Source organism: Prunus mume, linkage group LG2, assembly GCF_029339155.1.
Source record: "Prunus mume cultivar Tortuosa linkage group LG2, ASM2933915v1, whole genome shotgun sequence".
Lineage (NCBI taxonomy): Eukaryota > Viridiplantae > Streptophyta > Magnoliopsida > Rosales > Rosaceae > Prunus > Prunus mume.
The window spans coordinates 19,707,796-19,724,822 of record NC_142699.1 but is presented as its reverse complement, the minus strand read 5'-3'; the positions used below and the strand labels follow the sequence as shown (position 1 = coordinate 19,724,822).

General features: G+C 37.5%; 4 protein-coding genes across 13 annotated transcripts; 2 read left to right on the top strand and 2 right to left on the bottom strand.

Annotated features, from left to right (window-relative positions):
• The first annotated feature begins 12 nt into the window (after positions 1 to 12).
• Positions 13 to 3,195, top strand: LOC103321486 (Cobalamin biosynthesis CobW-like protein). The gene is made up of 9 exons (XM_008223294.3): positions 13 to 225; positions 325 to 542; positions 660 to 774; positions 1,141 to 1,230; positions 1,479 to 1,652; positions 1,734 to 1,853; positions 2,286 to 2,396; positions 2,868 to 2,949; positions 3,030 to 3,195. Exons 1-9 carry the CDS (start codon positions 67 to 69, stop codon positions 3,083 to 3,085), a joined length of 1,125 nt encoding a protein of 374 aa, XP_008221516.2. The 5' UTR covers positions 13 to 66; the 3' UTR covers positions 3,086 to 3,195.
• LOC103321487 (NAC transcription factor 29-like) lies at positions 3,028 to 5,294 on the bottom strand. Of its 5 annotated transcripts, none has more exons than XM_016792522.2 (5): positions 5,079 to 5,294; positions 4,407 to 4,475; positions 4,126 to 4,315; positions 3,701 to 4,002; positions 3,028 to 3,595 (listed from the first exon to the last, which is right to left on the bottom strand). In XM_016792522.2, exons 1-5 carry the CDS (start codon positions 5,235 to 5,237, stop codon positions 3,479 to 3,481), a joined length of 837 nt encoding a protein of 278 aa, XP_016648008.2. In that variant the 5' UTR covers positions 5,238 to 5,294; the 3' UTR covers positions 3,028 to 3,478. The 5 variants fall into 5 exon arrangements, with proteins under 5 accessions (XP_016648008.2, XP_088901096.1, XP_088901095.1 ...); XM_089044970.1 differs by having other exon boundaries at positions 4,407 to 4,515; positions 5,079 to 5,288; XM_089044969.1 differs by having other exon boundaries at positions 4,407 to 4,961; positions 5,079 to 5,287.
• A 6,197-nt stretch (positions 5,295 to 11,491) lies between these two features.
• On the bottom strand, positions 11,492 to 13,775 carry LOC103321485 (NAC transcription factor 29-like). Of its 5 annotated transcripts, XM_008223292.2 has the most exons (5): positions 13,445 to 13,586; positions 12,669 to 12,726; positions 12,392 to 12,578; positions 11,950 to 12,251; positions 11,492 to 11,844 (listed from the first exon to the last, which is right to left on the bottom strand). In XM_008223292.2, exons 1-5 carry the CDS (start codon positions 13,459 to 13,461, stop codon positions 11,713 to 11,715), a joined length of 696 nt encoding a protein of 231 aa, XP_008221514.1. In that variant the 5' UTR covers positions 13,462 to 13,586; the 3' UTR covers positions 11,492 to 11,712. The 5 variants fall into 5 exon arrangements, with proteins under 5 accessions (XP_008221514.1, XP_008221515.2, XP_016647393.2 ...); XM_008223293.2 differs by lacking the exon at positions 13,445 to 13,586 and adding an exon at positions 13,634 to 13,775 and having other exon boundaries at positions 12,392 to 12,726; XM_016791907.2 differs by lacking the exon at positions 13,445 to 13,586 and adding an exon at positions 13,634 to 13,759 and having other exon boundaries at positions 12,392 to 12,718.
• Positions 13,776 to 13,850: 75 nt separating this feature from the next.
• Positions 13,851 to 16,008, top strand: DRL1 (KTI12-like, chromatin associated protein). Of its 2 annotated transcripts, none has more exons than XM_008223287.3 (2): positions 13,851 to 14,040; positions 14,522 to 16,008. In XM_008223287.3, exon 2 carries the CDS (start codon positions 14,630 to 14,632, stop codon positions 15,536 to 15,538), a length of 909 nt encoding a protein of 302 aa, XP_008221509.2. In that variant the 5' UTR covers positions 13,851 to 14,040; positions 14,522 to 14,629; the 3' UTR covers positions 15,539 to 16,008. The 2 variants fall into 2 exon arrangements, with proteins under 2 accessions (XP_008221509.2, XP_008221510.2); XM_008223288.3 differs by having other exon boundaries at positions 14,519 to 16,008.
• Positions 16,009 to 17,027: the final 1,019 nt, after the last annotated feature.

The window sequence follows — 17,027 nt, the reverse complement described above, 5'->3', positions numbered from 1 at the left end:
AAAGGGCCAGGTGGTCAGCATGAACTCCTGTAGACCTAGACCGGAAACTTGGCGGGGATTGGAAACATGGAAGACGACGAAGAAGCTCCACCTCTCGCTGTTGAAATTGACCAACCCACGGAACCCTACCCTCAGCCGCAATCCAATTCGAGCGGCCACAAAGACGGTGACGCGCCTGTCGGCGTCACCGTCATCACTGGCTATCTCGGTGCGGGCAAATCCACTGTAAGCTCAACTCTGTTTTAGCTTATGTTTTCCACTGAAGTTTCCGTTTTTGGAAAATATAAGAGCTTTGAGTATCTTTTACTGGTTTGTGATGCTCAGCTGGTTAATCATATAATAAATTCTCAACACGGGAAGAGAATTGCTGTCATATTAAACGAGTTCGGTGAGGAAATTGGTGTAGAAAGAGCTATGATAAACGAAGGAGATGGGGGTGCGCTTGTTGAAGAGTGGGTTGAGTTAGCAAATGGGTGTATATGTTGCAATGTCAAGCACAGTTTAGTGCAAGCACTGGAGCAACTTGTTCAAAGAAAAGAAAGGTTTTCAGAACCATAGTGAAATTTGTTTGTTATATTGGAATTAATTAATTAGTTTTTAAAATTGGGATTATGGTGATGATGACAATGAGATGGGGTTATTGGTTTCTTTGGTTGTAGACTTGATCATATATTGCTGGAGACTACTGGGTTAGCCAACCCGGCTCCGCTTGCTTCGGTTCTGTGGTTGGATGATCAGCTAGAATCGTCTGTCAAGCTTGATTCAATTATCACTGTAAGTTCTGATATGATGTTACGATTTGTTTTTTCTAATTGTTGGCATAATTTTTTCTATTTGTGTCAATATGTTTAGTTACTTTGCATGCCACAGATGTACTAAAGTTTTAGCAATTGGTTATGGGATTTTGAGTTCAAATATGTTTTCAAAGTTCCTTTTGAGTTTAAAAACTCGCCTTGCTAAATGCTTACTTAGCAGCGCCAAGTGTTGATACACATGATATGTTAGTTATGTTCTGTTGGTTCTACTGTTTTATGTATTTCAAGTATGAGCTGAGCTTGTTTGGTCCTTTCTCTAGAGTAGTTATGTGATTTATGTGTTACTATCTTAGTGGCAAAAATCATTCCTCAATGTCTTTACCAGGTCGTGGATGCCAAGAACCTCCGTTTTCAGCTCAGCGAGAATCAAAGTTCATCTTCATTTCCTGAAGCATATCTTCAGATTGCATTTGCGGTATGGTCACTCTATTCCACTCATGACTTTTGTTTGATGCAAATTGAAGACGATTTGTATAATGACATTACCAAACCTGATTTATGGTGCTGGTAATTTTATTTTTATCTGTTCTGTTCAAGTGCTCTCTCTCTCTCTCTCTCTCTCTCTCTCTCTCTCTATCTCTCTGCATTTCGATCTTTTTATTTATATGTTGGGTTGTGTTGTGCTTGCACTTCATATCTTATGAGTTTGTCTCTCTGTTGTAGGATGTTATAATTCTTAACAAGGTTGATTTGGTTTCTCCAGAGGGTTCTGCGGATTTTCTGGAGGAACTGGAGAAGGAGATACATAGTATTAACTCACTTGCTAGTATCCTTCGTTCTGTTCGTGGTCAAGTTGACTTGTCCAATATATTGGACTGTCGAGCCTATGATGCTACGGTTGGTCATGCTCTATTTTTGTTTACTTATATTTGTAGTTTATACTGATCTTTAAATAATATTCAACTTTTTCCTTCTCAGCATGCTACTCATTTAGAATCATTATTGGTAGAAACTCGTGCTTTGTCTACGCGAGATCTCCATGACAGTGGTGTACGAACCTTATGCATTTGTGAGCCACGGCAGGTTGATCTTGAAAAGGTATTCTGAAATAGTTATCATAGAAATTGGTTGAAATCAAATATTTTTACTAATTGGTGTTGTGTTAACAACTTTCAGAAAGGTTACCATTCGTCACCTTTTATAACTGTAGACATTATTGTTAGTCTGATTATTTTATTCATCTCAGAAAATTGTCCATAGTTTAAAAACTACACTAGGCAGAGAAAACCAATATATGACTGATTTATTGATTCCTGCATCTATAACTGTGGGCCTGGAGAAATTGGATGGCTTATCTAAGAAATGTGTCACTGACCTTATACATTTGGGATGCAAATCTGGTCGGTTCAGTTCAAGCACGTTAGCAATGCTGTGTAGTAGTTGTTGTTAACTTCTCATTGTTGCAACTGTTATGAAACTTTATATATTCATATGTATCAGTCTATAATGTCTCATGGTCTTGTTTTAAAGGTTCGTTTATGGCTTGAGGAGATTCTTTGGGAGAAGAAACATGGCATGGATGTATACCGCTGCAAAGGGATTTTGAGCATTCACAATTCAAATCAATTACATACTTTGCAGGTACTGTCTAATATTAAATTATGTGTTTTCTTCTCTAGAAAAGTTTAGTCTTATGCTGCATTAGACTGGAGGTAGTGCACTTGATGCCCTGATTCAGTTCCTCCAATATCATTTCATGGTCAAGACTCAAGAATGAAGATTGTGCATAGAAAAAATCATTGATTGCCTTTTAAGTGTCTTTGAGGAAGCATGCTTAGAGGCTGAAGCATTACTATAACATAGTGATAAAACCAAATATACCAATAGCAAGGTGTCCTAGACTCTTTAGCAGGAGACACCAGGGAGACAATTATACCATGAGTTTTAAATTTATATGTATCACCAGGGAGACATCGAGGCTGCGTTTGAACTCCTAATTTGGGCCAGGAGGGCATGCCCTGGTCTGATTGTCCTTTACTTGTACAGTAAATTATTTTCATGTGGTAGTTGACAGATATTGTATGCTGTTATTTATTCATCGATATATGGCAGGCAGTGAAGGAGATATATGAGCTTGTGCCAACTCGTGATTGGAAAAAGCAAGAAAATCAGATGAACAAGATAGTGTTTATAGGTAAAGCTCTTTTCACGTTACGTTTTCTCAAACAGCTCCGTTTACCTTTTTTTATTTATTCCATCGTTTTTCACCTGCAGGTCATAATCTAAATGAGAATGTTCTTACCGAGTCTTTTCAAGCTTGTGTAATGTGACGAAACTGTTTTCATATTCGGTTACAATAGTTTGTTGATTTTTGCAATTATATGGATACATGAAGTTGAAGGTTAGAAAGAAGTGTCTCAATGATCTCTTTGTTGAAAAATCTGAATTTACAATTCTGTACTGTCTGAGTCCCTCTTGGGAAAGAAGAAACTGGCCAATAAAAAATTATTCATTTTAACAAAAAAGAAAATTATGGGGCAAGTATAACAATAGTCGGCTAAACAAAAGAACTGGAAGAGATCTCCCAAATAAATAAAGAACTGGAAGAGAAAAACATCAAAACGAGGAAGTCGATTTACTATTTCTTCTATCTGCAACTTCCAATGTCAAGGACCACGGCAAAACTGGGTCCCTATACTAAGCACAAGGCTATTTCTGCCATGTCAACTTGGTTCTCCTTCGTCAACAGGCCTAGCAGTCCATCCTGGTGGAAGTTTGAATGTGGGCTGATAATTTGAAATTCCTTCGTGTATAATTCTGCACACCACGTACCTCTCAATCTGGAACAGAGAAAATAAAATGTCAAAAACCAAACGACTTAAAAATTCACAATCTAAAACCAAGGCATTAAAAGAACTTTTCTGCGTAGTTTATAGTCTCTATACCTTTGCCCTTGTGCTATCATTGAGGACATGAGTAGGGACTATAAGAGGATTAAGCCTGAACTCATGCATGATAAAGTCAGTTTCGATTCCGTTTGGTGCAGTTCCCTTGTGGAAGACCATAACTTTTTCGAACCCAACGGTTATGTCACCATTGCCGTATTTAACCTCTTCTTCCTCACCATCTAAGTCCCAGTAACCACTCTTTGTCGTCCTTCTAGTTATTTTCCCTTCACTGCTGTAAATCTGTTCTGTATATGTGAAGTAAAAGGCCTCGTTGCAGTCACAACCATGTTTGAAATCGCCTGTGAATGGCATAACAATAATCAATTAGATCGGAACAATAAAGGAACATGTCTGTAGTTTTAAGAACAAAAAACAAAAACTTTTGACAGAGTCTTCTAAACTCAAAAAAATTTGAAACCTACCATTGGGGAGCTCATCCGGATCATGATCATACACAGAAATCTCTTTTATAACGTCGGTGATAGGAAGTTCCCGGTCCAAAATCTTGTTGAAAAGATAGTACACAACAATCTCATCTTCGGACGGATCAAACCGATAGCCTGTTGGTAAATCGACATCTGCTTCTTTCTTCCCGTTTTCGATCTTCGAACACTTCAACAGATCAAAATCTTTCTCAGTTTCAGGAACTTGAGAACTCGATTGTGGGGAAGGTAATGCCATTGAAGAGAAGGACAATGATAACCTGAGCTTTGGTGTGGGTTTGAGTTTGAGTTTGAGTTGGTGAGTTGTGGGAGAAGCTTTGTTCTATCAGCTGCATATATAGAAGAAAGAAAGCGAGTCGTCGTAGGAAACTGTTTTTCACTTTGCATTAATTTCATTCACCAAGTAGGCATGTATTTGCTTATAAGTTAAAAATAAACAATACAACTAGAACTTAGCTTATTTTTTCGCTCTTAGCTTTTTACTACCAATGAAAGTAAAACTTAAGTAGAACTTTTTCACTTTTCCCACCACGACAAGGAAACAACCGACGTGATATCCAATTATAGATATGACAATTGGTTTTTAAGTTACGACTTCCCCTTTTTTCTAGAACTCTACTATCATTAGGGTAATAAGAAAAAGAAAAGGAAAACCCAGTAAACTATGGCAAACTCTCCGACAATTCAAAATAAACACAATAACAAACACCCATCATCCTACATTGTGCCCGTCTCGTTTCACCCGAGTTCAATCCCAATAGTTTACAAAATCGTTTTTGTCAAAGGTTTAGGGTTAGTCCTACAAACTCGTATACCTGAAAGAATATAGGACATCCGGTGGTCAAAGGTTTATATCCTAATTCATCTTTTGGTAAAACTGGATTAAAACAATTAAAACATGTTGCGAAAGAAAAAGAGGATGAAAAACTCACCGAGATTGGGTTTGGGTCGGCGCCAAAGACCAAGAGAGAAGGCGAAATGAAATGATCGATATATTCGCGAGGCAGATTCTCTAGGGTTTTAATGCTGGTACCATTTTGTGAGGAAGAGTTATGCCATTTATTGCTATTTATAATATTTATTTTCATCATGTGATGGACATGAAGAGCGTTATCGTCTCTAGCGCGCGCGTCTTGGTGCCCAAGTTAATGAAGCGGCAGCGGCTGAATAAAAACCGCCCAGACCTATTCCAAATACTTTAGATATTTGGATCGGGTGGGTCGGCGAAATCGGGTAAAGAATTTTATTCGATTCTCATTTATGTTTAATAACAAAGCGAGCGACGTCGTTTTTGTCACCTCAAAACGATATTGGAATTCGCCAAATTTCAATTTTTAGTTTTCAGTTTTATGGGAAATTTGGAAATTGAAGGATCTAATTATGAATTTGAGATTATAGAATGAAAGTGCATGTTACAAAGAATTTGTAGTATTTTTGGAAATTAGGATGATTTATTTTGTGAATTTTCGAGATTGAGTTCCCGAGGCTTATACTAGGTCCATGGTCAAACACAAGAATCGAGTGACCGGGTCCAAGTTGGGAGGTCTCAAATACCAAATTTTGATAATTAGAGTGCATTTCCCCTTCGTTTGGATGAAGGATAATAACTCGGAATTTAGGTAAAAGTTGGGAATTGAAGAAGAGAAATTGACAATTCCCTTGTTTGGCAACTTAAACGCGAAACTTATTAAATGACGTATGGAAAAAATCATGGAATTGAGGCATCAAATTCCTGAGTTTAATTTCCACCAAAATAGGTGTCATTTCACAATTTCTGTAGTGCGGGAATTCATATTTTCCAGTGTGCCAAAACTTACATTAAAAAAAAAACACCAAACTTTTCATTAAAAAAAAAAAAACAGAGCCAAAAACCTATGAAACCGAGTATAGCCAGAGAAGTAAGGAGAAGGAGTTCTTCTTGAGTTACATGGCTCTTTGGATCAAGTTTGAAGGTTAGTCTTCAAGCCTTTCTCTCCTTCAATTTATATTTTTATTTATTTTAGGGTTACCATGGTTTCTGAATGGCTATCAAAATTGAGTGTTTCTGACTAAATTTATGAATGTGTTGAATGAGTTTTGTGATCTTTGTGGCACTATGGCTGGATTTTTGGGAAGTTTTAACAAAATACTCTATGCCCATGGATATTTGTGTGTGATTGGTGTTTATGGTACAACTCTATAGTTGTTTGCTAGCTTTATCACTTTGTGTCCTTGCTCTGTAGTTTTTTGTTAGCTTTATCGCTTTGTTTGAGCCATTAGATGTTGATTGTAAGCTACACCAACTTGCCCGTAAGCTGCAGCTTGGCCAAGGTGCTCCTTCATTCTTTGGGATCTGAATTAAGTCTTATGATAGTGATTCATTGATTTCATCATTTATTCCTATACTTTTGTTTGCAACTTTTTAATCAAAGCAATTTCAGTTTCTCTGGTCATTGGTCTTTTGCTAAGTGAAAAAGAAGTATGAGGGTCTTGATTGCTGATTGCTTCTAGTTCTAATTCCATAGGCACTCCCAATTGAGAAAAAAAAAAGTATGTTGTTGATGTTCATTGCACGTGGGGAGTGATTTGGTTTGCTAATATGCATTGTTTGTTTAAGTTGAGTTATTTAGTTCATCAGACGATATGTTATTTCATACTTCGAGGAATACCTTCTATGTCGGTTATCAATTTTTTTGTTCTTTCAAAATATTTAATTTATGTCATTTATAATTTACATGAGTTATCCAAACATTGAAATTTTCAATTTCTGTCATTTACAAAATTTGACGTACATAAATCCAAACATTGAAATCTTCAATTGCCAGAAATTGAAATGACGAAAATCTAAACTCCGTCATTTTAAAATTCTATGTAATTTGCAATTCTTTCATCCAAACGGAGCATTCATGTGTCTTGATGTAAAATTAATGAATGGAATAGGAGCTCCAAAAAAAGAGAAAAAAAAAAAAACTGAAAACACTTTCAAGTTGTTTAAAAAAATAAGGGTGATTTTGAAAACTGGAAACAAATGTTACTAAATATGTTTTTAGTTTATAGTTTTCAAAAAAAGTAAAAATGAAATGGTTATCAAACAACCCCTTATGTCTTTCATGCTGATGGATAACTTTGTGCATATACTCTAGCAGCTGCCGGAGCATCGCTTTTGAAACCCGAGCAATTGGGATATTATTTTTGATGGACCATATCCGGCTCATTGAAATTGTGTAGTCAAAAGTAGCCAAGTTTTTCAGAAAATGGCATTGGTTGTAATATGTAGACAACCTTGCAGTGGGAAGTTAATGGCTGCACTCTGTTAAATTTGGTGAAAACATTATGGTAATTGTACCTACAAGTTAAAAGTGTGGGATAAGCTACAGGGTAAAGATGGTGCAGCAATCTTTGACTTGTGGTGTAGCTAATAGGCAGTGTAGCAAGTGATAGTTTCATGCAATGATGACTTTGGTAAGAGTTGTCAGGAGATAAAGTCTTCATACTGAAGGAAGCTTGTTGCTGACTCTTCTCCCTCGCTTGTTGCCCACTCAAGCTTCTATATAAATAGAAGTGTAGCTTGTTTTGTTTTGGATGTGTATTCCGTGAGCAAGTTAGAGAGCACATAGAGAGGGAGAAACAGAGAGAAATCTTTGTGGGTGAGAGATAGAGTTCTTGGAAAATACTATGAGTGGGTTATAAGGGTTTTGGGTTTGGGTATTATTCTTATAGTGAAGTACTCTAATCGGGGATGTAGGCAGGATTTTGCTGAACCTCGTCAATCTCTTGTGCATTATCTTTATTCCTTGTTTTTATTATTATGTTCAACTGTGGTTTATATTGTGGTGTGGTTATTTCTGAATCTCACGATGAAAAAGCACTACAAGGGTATCAAAGTTTTATTTCGTGTGGGATTCAGATTTGTTCACCATGAGCGGTGCAAACAACTTGCAATTTTTAGTTCAACAGTTTAACGGTAAAGGCAGCTTTACTATTTGGCATAGGAGAGTAAAGGACCCCTTGGTTCAACAAGGTTTGGCACCTTATCAAAGATGTAAAACTTGAAGGAATGAAAGATGAGACGTGGGAAGAGCTGGAGTCGTGGTGCATTAGCACAATATGACATTATATTGCTGATAACATTATCAATAATTTTATGGATGAGGATTTTGCGCTTGCTCTGTGGGATAAGTTAAACCAGCTTTATATTGCTAAAAACCTAACCAGCAAGTTACATATGAAGCGGCAACTGTACAAGCTAAAGATGGAGGAAGGCTGGAATCTCATAGACCACTTGAGCATGTTCAATAGATTTATGTATCAACTGCGGAAAATTGATGTGAACATTGAGGAAGAAGACAAGGTCATTTTACTTCTTACCTCGCTTCCCGATTCATATGAAAATCTTGTTACAACTTTGTTGTATGGTAAAGATGCAGTGAGCTTGGAATAGATGCAGGCATCATTGGAGTCCCATGATACACAAAAGAAAATGTGTAGTGGTGATGATAGGCACGAGTCTGCTTTAGCTGTTTAAGGAGGGAATCGCGGAAGGACATTTGATGGTAGACCTAAGAGAGATAGCAGGTTCAGATCTAGTTCCAAAGGAAGGAAGGGGTGTCCAGTGCTACGTATTTAAAGAATTCAGTCACATCAAATGTTTTTGTCCTTTGAATAAAAATAAGAAAAATGATGAAGCTGGTTCAAGTGTTAGTTTTTTGTGTAGCAAAAGAAGATTTCGAATTTGTCCTCACAATATTCGAAGGTAAAAACACTTTTCCTAGTGATGCTTGGGTTTTAGATTCTGGTTGTATTATGCATGTTTGCTCTAGGAAAGATTATTTTGACACATTCCATGAATGTAAGGATGGTAACCTATTTATGGGTGATGGATATCCTTGCAAAGTTGAGGGATTTGGAACTAGCAAAATAATGATGTGTGTTGGAGTGGTTCACGCAATAGGCGATGTGGTATATGTACCAAAGATGAGAAAGAATCTAGGGTAAACTACAGTAAACCCCCTACCTATAGGGTCATTTACGAGTTCATATCCGATTTTGGGGACATTTACCAGTACATACTCAGAGGCGGATCTACAGAGGTGCAAGGAGGTGCATATGCCCCTATTCTCGCCAGAAAGAGCTCTGGAGATTGTGCAATTTGCCCCTCAGCTCTGCCATGGAAGTGCCCACAATCTGCTTGAAGAAATGCCTCTGCGAAATTGCCTTTTGTTTGCTGTGGTGTTGTGACGTTGGGCTGTTGCGCGCAGCACAACCGCATGCATTGTTTTTAAAAGTCCCTGAACAAAAATAAGGATAAGCCTTATATTATGTGGATAGAACCCATTGCCAAAGTACAATTAATATTATTAATAATTTAATATAAAGAGAGTCCTAAATTGAATTGAAGAAGCCAACAGACCCAAATCTCAAGGTCTGTGTTTTTTTTCCCCTTTTGGTCTTTTTTTCTTTTGGTTTTTTATTTTTATTATTATTTTTATAATATGTTTTTTTATAATAATAATTTTTTTTTTTTGATGTGGCTCTCTCTGTATTTTTTAATTATAAAGTTATGAAACATTACTAGTAATCTTCAATTGAATATTGCCCATTCTCAAAAAAATTCTTGGGTCCGCCACTGTACATACTCAACGTCACGGAAAACCTACAGATTGCCCCATCCGTTAGCGAGACTGTTAGGAAATTTGTTAAATGCCAACATGTCAAAAGTAGGACCCATTTTTTTGATGACGTGGACTTCTACGTGGACCAAAAAATAATAATAAATTATTTTAAAATCTCTCTCTCTCTCTCTCTCTCTCTCTCTCTCTCTCTCTCTCTCAGAACCTAGACCCATAACACACACTCTCTCTCTGCCTTCAAAGCCATCGTCACCGACCTCATTGTCGTTGTATAGTACCAAGGACAAGATCTCCATCATCATCAACTGCATCTCCCCTTCCCACCTCCCCTAACACCAAAACCCAAGGTGGAGATTGTTGAATTTAGTGAAAGTATTATGGTAATTGGATTGGACCCACAGGTTAAAAGTGTGAGATAAGCTACAAGGTAAAGATGATGCAACAATCTTTGACTTATGGTGGAGCTAATAGGCGGTGAAGAAAGTGATGGTTTCATGCAATGATGGCTTTGGTAAAAGTTGTCGGTACGTAAAGTCTTCATATTGAAGGAAGCTTGTTGCTGACACTTCTCCCTAGTTTGGTGCCCACTCAAGGCTTCTGTATAACTAGAAGTGTAGCTTGTTTTGTTTTGGGTGTGTATTCCGTGAGCAAGTTCGAGAGCACATAGAGGGTGAAAAACATAGAGAAATCTTTGTGGGTAAGAGATAGAGTCTTGGGAAATACTGTGAGTGGGCGTACAAGGGTTTCAGGTATGGGTTATGTTGATTTAACTCAAATGTATCTTGTAATGTTATTATTCTCACAGTGAAGTACACTATTAGAGGGACGTAGGCAGGATTTTGCCGAACCTCGTCAATCTCTTGTGCACCATCTTTATTCATTTTTTATATTATTCTGTTTAACTATGGTTTATATTGTGGCGTGATTATTTCTGAATTTCATGGGATTAATGATGAATTAAAAAAATATTTTTTAAAAAAATTAATTAATCAAAAGATGAGCCTTGGGATGCAAATCTGGTCAGTTCAGTTCAAGCACATTAGCAATGCTGTGTAGTAGCTGTTAACTTCTCATTGTTGCAACTGTTATGAAAATTTATATAATCGTATGCATCAGTCTATAATGTCTCATGGTCTTGTTTTTAAGGTTCGTTTATGGCTTGAGGAGATTCTGTGGGAGAAGAAACATGGCATGGATGTATACCGCTGCAAAGGGGTTTTGAAGGTACTGTCTAATATTAAATTATGTGATTTCTTCTCTAGAAAAGTTTAGTCTTATCTTATGCTGCATTAGACTAACTCAGTTCCTCCAATATCATTTCGTGGTCAAGGCTGCGATTGAACTCCTAATTTGGGCCAGGAGGGCATGCCCTGGTCTGATTGTCCTGTACTTGTACATAAAATTCTTTTCATGTGGTAGTTGACAGATACTGTATGCTGTTATTTACACTTCTTTTTCATCGATATATGGCAGGCAGTGAAGGAGATATATGAGATAGCGTCTATATGTAAGCGCTTTTCACATTACGTTTTCTCAAACAGCTCCATTTACTTTCTTTATTTATTCATTCGTTTTTCACCTGCAGGTCGAATGTTCATACTGAGTCTTTTCAAGCTCGTGTAATGTGACGAAACTGTTTTCGTTTTCAGTTACAATAGTTTGTTGATTTTTGCACTTATATGGATCAATGATGTCTTCGTTGAATACTCTGAATTTACAATTCTGAACTCTCTAGATAACAAACTACTCTTGCATGAAATTGGGCTCCTCCCTCTTGGGAAAGTTCGAAGAAATTAGAACCAATAAAAATTCGTTCATTTTAACAATAAAGAAAATTATGGTGCAAGTATAACAATAGTCGGCAAGAACTGGAAGAGATCTCTCCAAGAAAAAAAGAAAAAAAACTGAGAACTGCAACTTCCAATGTCCAAGACGACGGGCATCCCTATATGAAGCACTAGGCTATTTCTGTCATATCAATTTGGTTCTGCTTCTTCAACAGGCCTAGCAGTCCATCCTGGTGGAAGTTTGTACGTGGAAAATTTGAAACTCCTTCGTGTATAATTCTGCACACCACATACCTCTCAATCTGAAACAGAGAAAATAAAATGACACAAACCAAACGACTTTAAAATTCACAATCTAAAACCAAAGCATTAAAAGAACTTTTCTGCATAGTTTATAGTCTCTATACCTTTGCCCTTATGCTATCATTGAGGACATGAGTAGGGACTATAAGAGGATTAACCCTGTACTCATGCATGATAAAGTCAGTTTCGATTCCATTTGGTGCAGTCCCCTTATGGAAGACCATAACTTTTTCAAACCCGACGGTTATGTCGCCATTGCGGTATTTAACCTCTTCTTCCTCGCCATCTAAGTCCCAGTAACCACTCTTTGTCGTCCTTCTAGTTATCTTCCCTCTACTGCTGTAAACCTGTTCTGTATATGCGAAGTAAAAGGCCTCATTGCAGTCAAGACCATGTTTGAAATCACCTGTGAAAGGCATAACAACAATAATCGATTAGATCTGAACAATAAAGGAACATGTTAGTAGTTTTAAGAACAAAAACCAAAAACTAATGACATAATCTAAACTCAGAAAAATTTGAAGCCTTTAGATATTTGAAACCTACCATTGGGGAGCTCATCCGGATCATGGTCATAAACAGAAATCTCTTTTATAATGTCGTTGATAGGAAGTTCCCGGCCCAAAATCTTGTTGAACAGATAGAACACAACAATCTGATCTTCGGATGGATCAAACCGATACCCTACTAAATGGATCTCTGCTTCTTTCTTCCCATTTTCGATCTTCGAACACTTCACCAGATCAAAATCTTTTTCAGTTTCAGGAACTTGAGAAGTCGATTGTGGGGAAGGTAATGCCATGAAGAGAAGGACAATGATAACCTGAGCTTTGGTTTGGGTTTGAGTTGGTGAGTTGTGGGAGAAGCTTTGTTCTATAAAGCTGCATATATAGAAAAAATAAGGAAGTCAACATAGGAAACTGTCTTTCACTTTGCATTAATTTCATTCACCACTTAGGTATGTATTGGCTTATAAGTTATAAATAAATAAGGGCAAGTAGAACTTGACTTTTACTGCTAATGAAAAAGCACGACAACACCAACAAGGGCTGGTTGAGTTGGTAAGGAGCGTTCTATTCGCTAGCAAGGTCTAGGTTCGAGTTCCGTTGTGACTATCATTCTTTGTGGATAATTTGTAAAATCCAAAAAAGGAACAAAGACCACTCTATAAGTACTCAAAAAGACCTTGGTATGTCATGGTCCTCGGATGGGATAGCCTTCCCTCCCGTCCCCCTAAACTTTTTCACCCCCAAAAAAAAAGCACGACAACCAAGGTAAGAAAAACTTAAATTAAACTGTAGACTTTTCCCACTACGACAAGGAAACAACCGACGTGGTATCCTATTATAGATATGAAAATTGGTTTTTAAGTTTTATCTTCCCCTTTTTCTGTTGATGCTTACGATCATTAGGGTAATAAGAAAAAGAAAAGGAAAATCTCATAAAATATGGCCAACTCTCCAACAATTCAAAATAAACATAATAAGAAAAACCCATCATCCTAGATTGTGCCCGTCTCTCGTTTCACCCGAGTTCAATCCCAGTAGTTTACAAATCGTTTTGTCAAAGGTTTAGAGTTAGTCCTACAAACTCGTATACCTGGAAGAATAAGGCATATGACATGCGGTGGTCAAAGGTTTATATCCTAATTCATCTTTTGCACAACTGGTTTGCAGCGCTGTGGATCCTCCTATACTGAACCCTGCTGCTGGTGATGCAGCTCATGATATTCATAGGAAAAATACAATTAAAACATGTTGCGAAAGAAAAGGAGGATGAAAAACTCACCGAGATTGGGTTTGGTACACAGAGTCTCTAGGGTTTTAATGCTGGCACCATTTTGTGAGGAAGAGTGATGCCATTTATTGGTATTTATAATGTAATTTTTCAGCGAAAATGAAGAGCGTTATCGTCTCGCACGCGTGAGTCTTGGTGGCCAAATGAAGCGGCAGTGGCGCCCAAACCCATTCCAAATATTTCATATGTTCGGGTCGGGTGGGTCGGCAGAATCGAATAAATATTAATAACAAAGCCAGCGATGTCGTTTTGTCTCGCCCGAAACGAAAACGAAACCCTTCTGTCTCTGTAGTGTGCTGTAGCAGAACGGACTTTACTCTCGCTGTGTCTCCAACTTCAAACCGAAGTATAAGTCTCTGATCTTCAGCTGAAATCGACTTCCTCTTCTCGTCAAAGAGGTACTTCTTAAATCTCAAGCTCTGTCTTTCTAATTTTCTTTAATTGCCTGCGTAAGCTTGAATTTTTTATAATTGATTTCTAGTTCTTGTTTCGATTTGAGTTGATTTTGTCAATCGTTTAGTTTCTAGGGTTTTCTATCGTTATTAATTAGGGTTCCCAGTCTGCAGAGGCTTGTTTGTTTAACAAAAAAGTTACTGCTTGAAATTGTTGATACTTTTTCCTTTTCTCCTTGTCATTTCTAATAATGTATTCGCTTTGAGAGTGCATAAATTATCATGAAAGTCTTTACATCTGAATCTTACTACAATGGTCGTATTTGAATTTGATATCCCTATTCAGATTCGATTTATAGCTATGTTAGTTGGAATAGGAACGATGGTAAATCTGATTTGGGAGTCCATTATACACATTCACGCTTACTGCAAATTACAAGCTATGTCTTTCATGCTAATGGATAACTCTGTTCATGTGAAGTAGCAGCTATCGGAGCATCGTTTTTGAATCCCGAGCAGTTGGGATATTATTTTGGGTAGAGCATATCCAGCTCATTGAAACTGTGTAGTCAAAAGTAGCCAGGTTTTTCAGAAAATGGCATTGGTTGTAATCTGTGGACAACCCTGTAGTGGGAAGTCAATGGCTGCACTCTGCCTAGCTGAGGCTCTCAAAGAATCAGGATGCAACCAAACAGTCAGGGTTATTGATGAAACTTCCTTTCATCTTGACCGCAATGAGAGCTATGCCAATATGCCTGCAGAGAAGAATTTAAGAGGAGTGCTGAGATCGGAAGTTGATAGATCGGTGTCGAAAGACAGTATCATAATAGTAGATTCTTTGAATAGCATCAAAGGTTACAGGTATGAGCTGTGGTGTTTGGCTCGTGCTGCAGGAATAAGATACTGTGTTTTATATTGTGATGCTGATGAAACCCATTGTAGAAAATGGAATGAAGAGCGCAGGGAGAAGGGAGAAGGTGCTTATAGTGATAAGATATTTGAAGATTTGATAAGAAGGTTTGAGACTCCAGATAGAAGAAATCGGTGGGATTCCCCATTGTTTGAGTTATGGCCACATAAAGAGGGAATAGAAAATACTACTGCTGCCATTGTAGATGCTATTTCGTATTTGACAAAGAAGGCAGACTCAAAGTCACGGGATGTTAAAACTTTGCAGCCAACTATCGCAACACAGAATACAAGGTTTTCCGAGGCAAATTCTCTGTATGAGTTGGACAGAGCAACCCAGGAGGTGATCAATGCTATTGTGGAAGCACAATCCCAGGCACTTGGAGGGCCTTTAAATGGAGTTTCTGTTGGTCAGGGGTTACCACCTATCAATATTTCCAGAGCAGTAGGGCTTCCAGAGCTTCGTAGGCTGCGGCGAACTTTCATAAAATTGACGGGGCAAACGAGTTTAAGTGGGCCGCCTCCGCCTTCTGATGCAGACAATGCAAAAAGGATGTTTGTTGATTACTTAAACAGGGAACTGGAAACTGCTTGAAAGGGGAAAAGAAGGATGATTTTTTTGGAGGCTTCCTTCAGTTATCTCTGTGTTATATCAGTCTAGGATTGTGCCAGAGTCTTCGGCTAGCAAATACAGATGAATGGTTCCTAGTTGAACTGACAGGAACTGGTGTTGGGTTTCCCATATACCTCAATATCTTTTGTTGAACACTTTTACAACTCCTACAATGTATTATTTTGAAACTGCTTTTTTCCTACTCTCAATAGAATTATCAAGTTGTGTTTTAATTAATAACTTGATGGCATGGCCCTGAAATCTGATCAGTCGATATCCCCGTCTGCGAGGGACTCTTTAGTCTGCTTTGTATTTGAGCACATAGATTTTGTTTAGTTGATGTAAGTTGCTGTTAAAATCCTTGAAGAGCAAGGGATTCCATGACATTTCTTGCCCCATTGTATTAAAAGGTCTGATTTTATTATGGTTGAGTTTGAGTTTAGCTTGATAAATTCTCTGATTCAGTTTGGATATGCAACCCTGATAAATGGCAATTCCCCATTTTGGAGAAAGGCCCAAACTGGTAGTTGAAATTGGCAAGAGATGAGCAAGGGATTATGGAGCCAAACCCTTATTAATTTTTGATTTGTTTTTTGGTTTAGGTGCATAAACAGAAAGATAATGAGCCCAAGAGCCACATGGTTTGATTTTATGGAATTAAAGCTGTCATATATTTTTCCCGGTCGAGAATCTCCTGTGACCCCAATCAAGACAAATGTTGACCATCAAACGATACAGGGCTTCTTCTTTACAAAAAAAAACAAAAAACAAAACAAAAAAGGCAAGGCTTTAACCAATATGATTGGGACAGCTCATATTCTAGCAGCACCACTCTGGACCACCACAGTTGGCAAAAAAAACTCTCAACTAAAACGCAGCAACATCACGGCCCATATTTTTATTGGATGCATGAAAGTTGGCTGCCAGCCAAGATCAAACCAAATTAATTGAATAAGGGAATTGGTTTGGTCTGGGCAATTTTGGGTTGGTTGGTTCCAAACACGCAAATGTTTCCAAACACGCAAATGTTTCCAAACAAACGTGACAATTTAAATAAAAAGTTAAAAAACAAAAGAATAAAGGGAAAACATTTTGACAACGAGGTGTTTGAAATAAATTGGAATTATTGGAGAGAGACTTTGTTTTGTGATGATGGGTCGAGGTCCACACAGCAAAGGAAGCTAAAAATTAGCCAAATGGAGTCTTGATTAAAACTAATTAATCCACTTACCAATGACGGCTAAATCACAGCCGTCCATTCTATATCCATCGGAAGGCCAGTCCTGTAGGCATACGTCATGGCGTAGACAAAAAACAACCAAAAACAAATAGTAATTAAAAAAAGTAAAAAAAAGTGCAAAACACAATAAATAACAATGATTCCCATCAATTCATTTTAGTTTTTATATTATTATAAAAATTGAATGATTGTTTTTGTCTAAATATGCGAGCCCCCTGGATCTGATTAAGT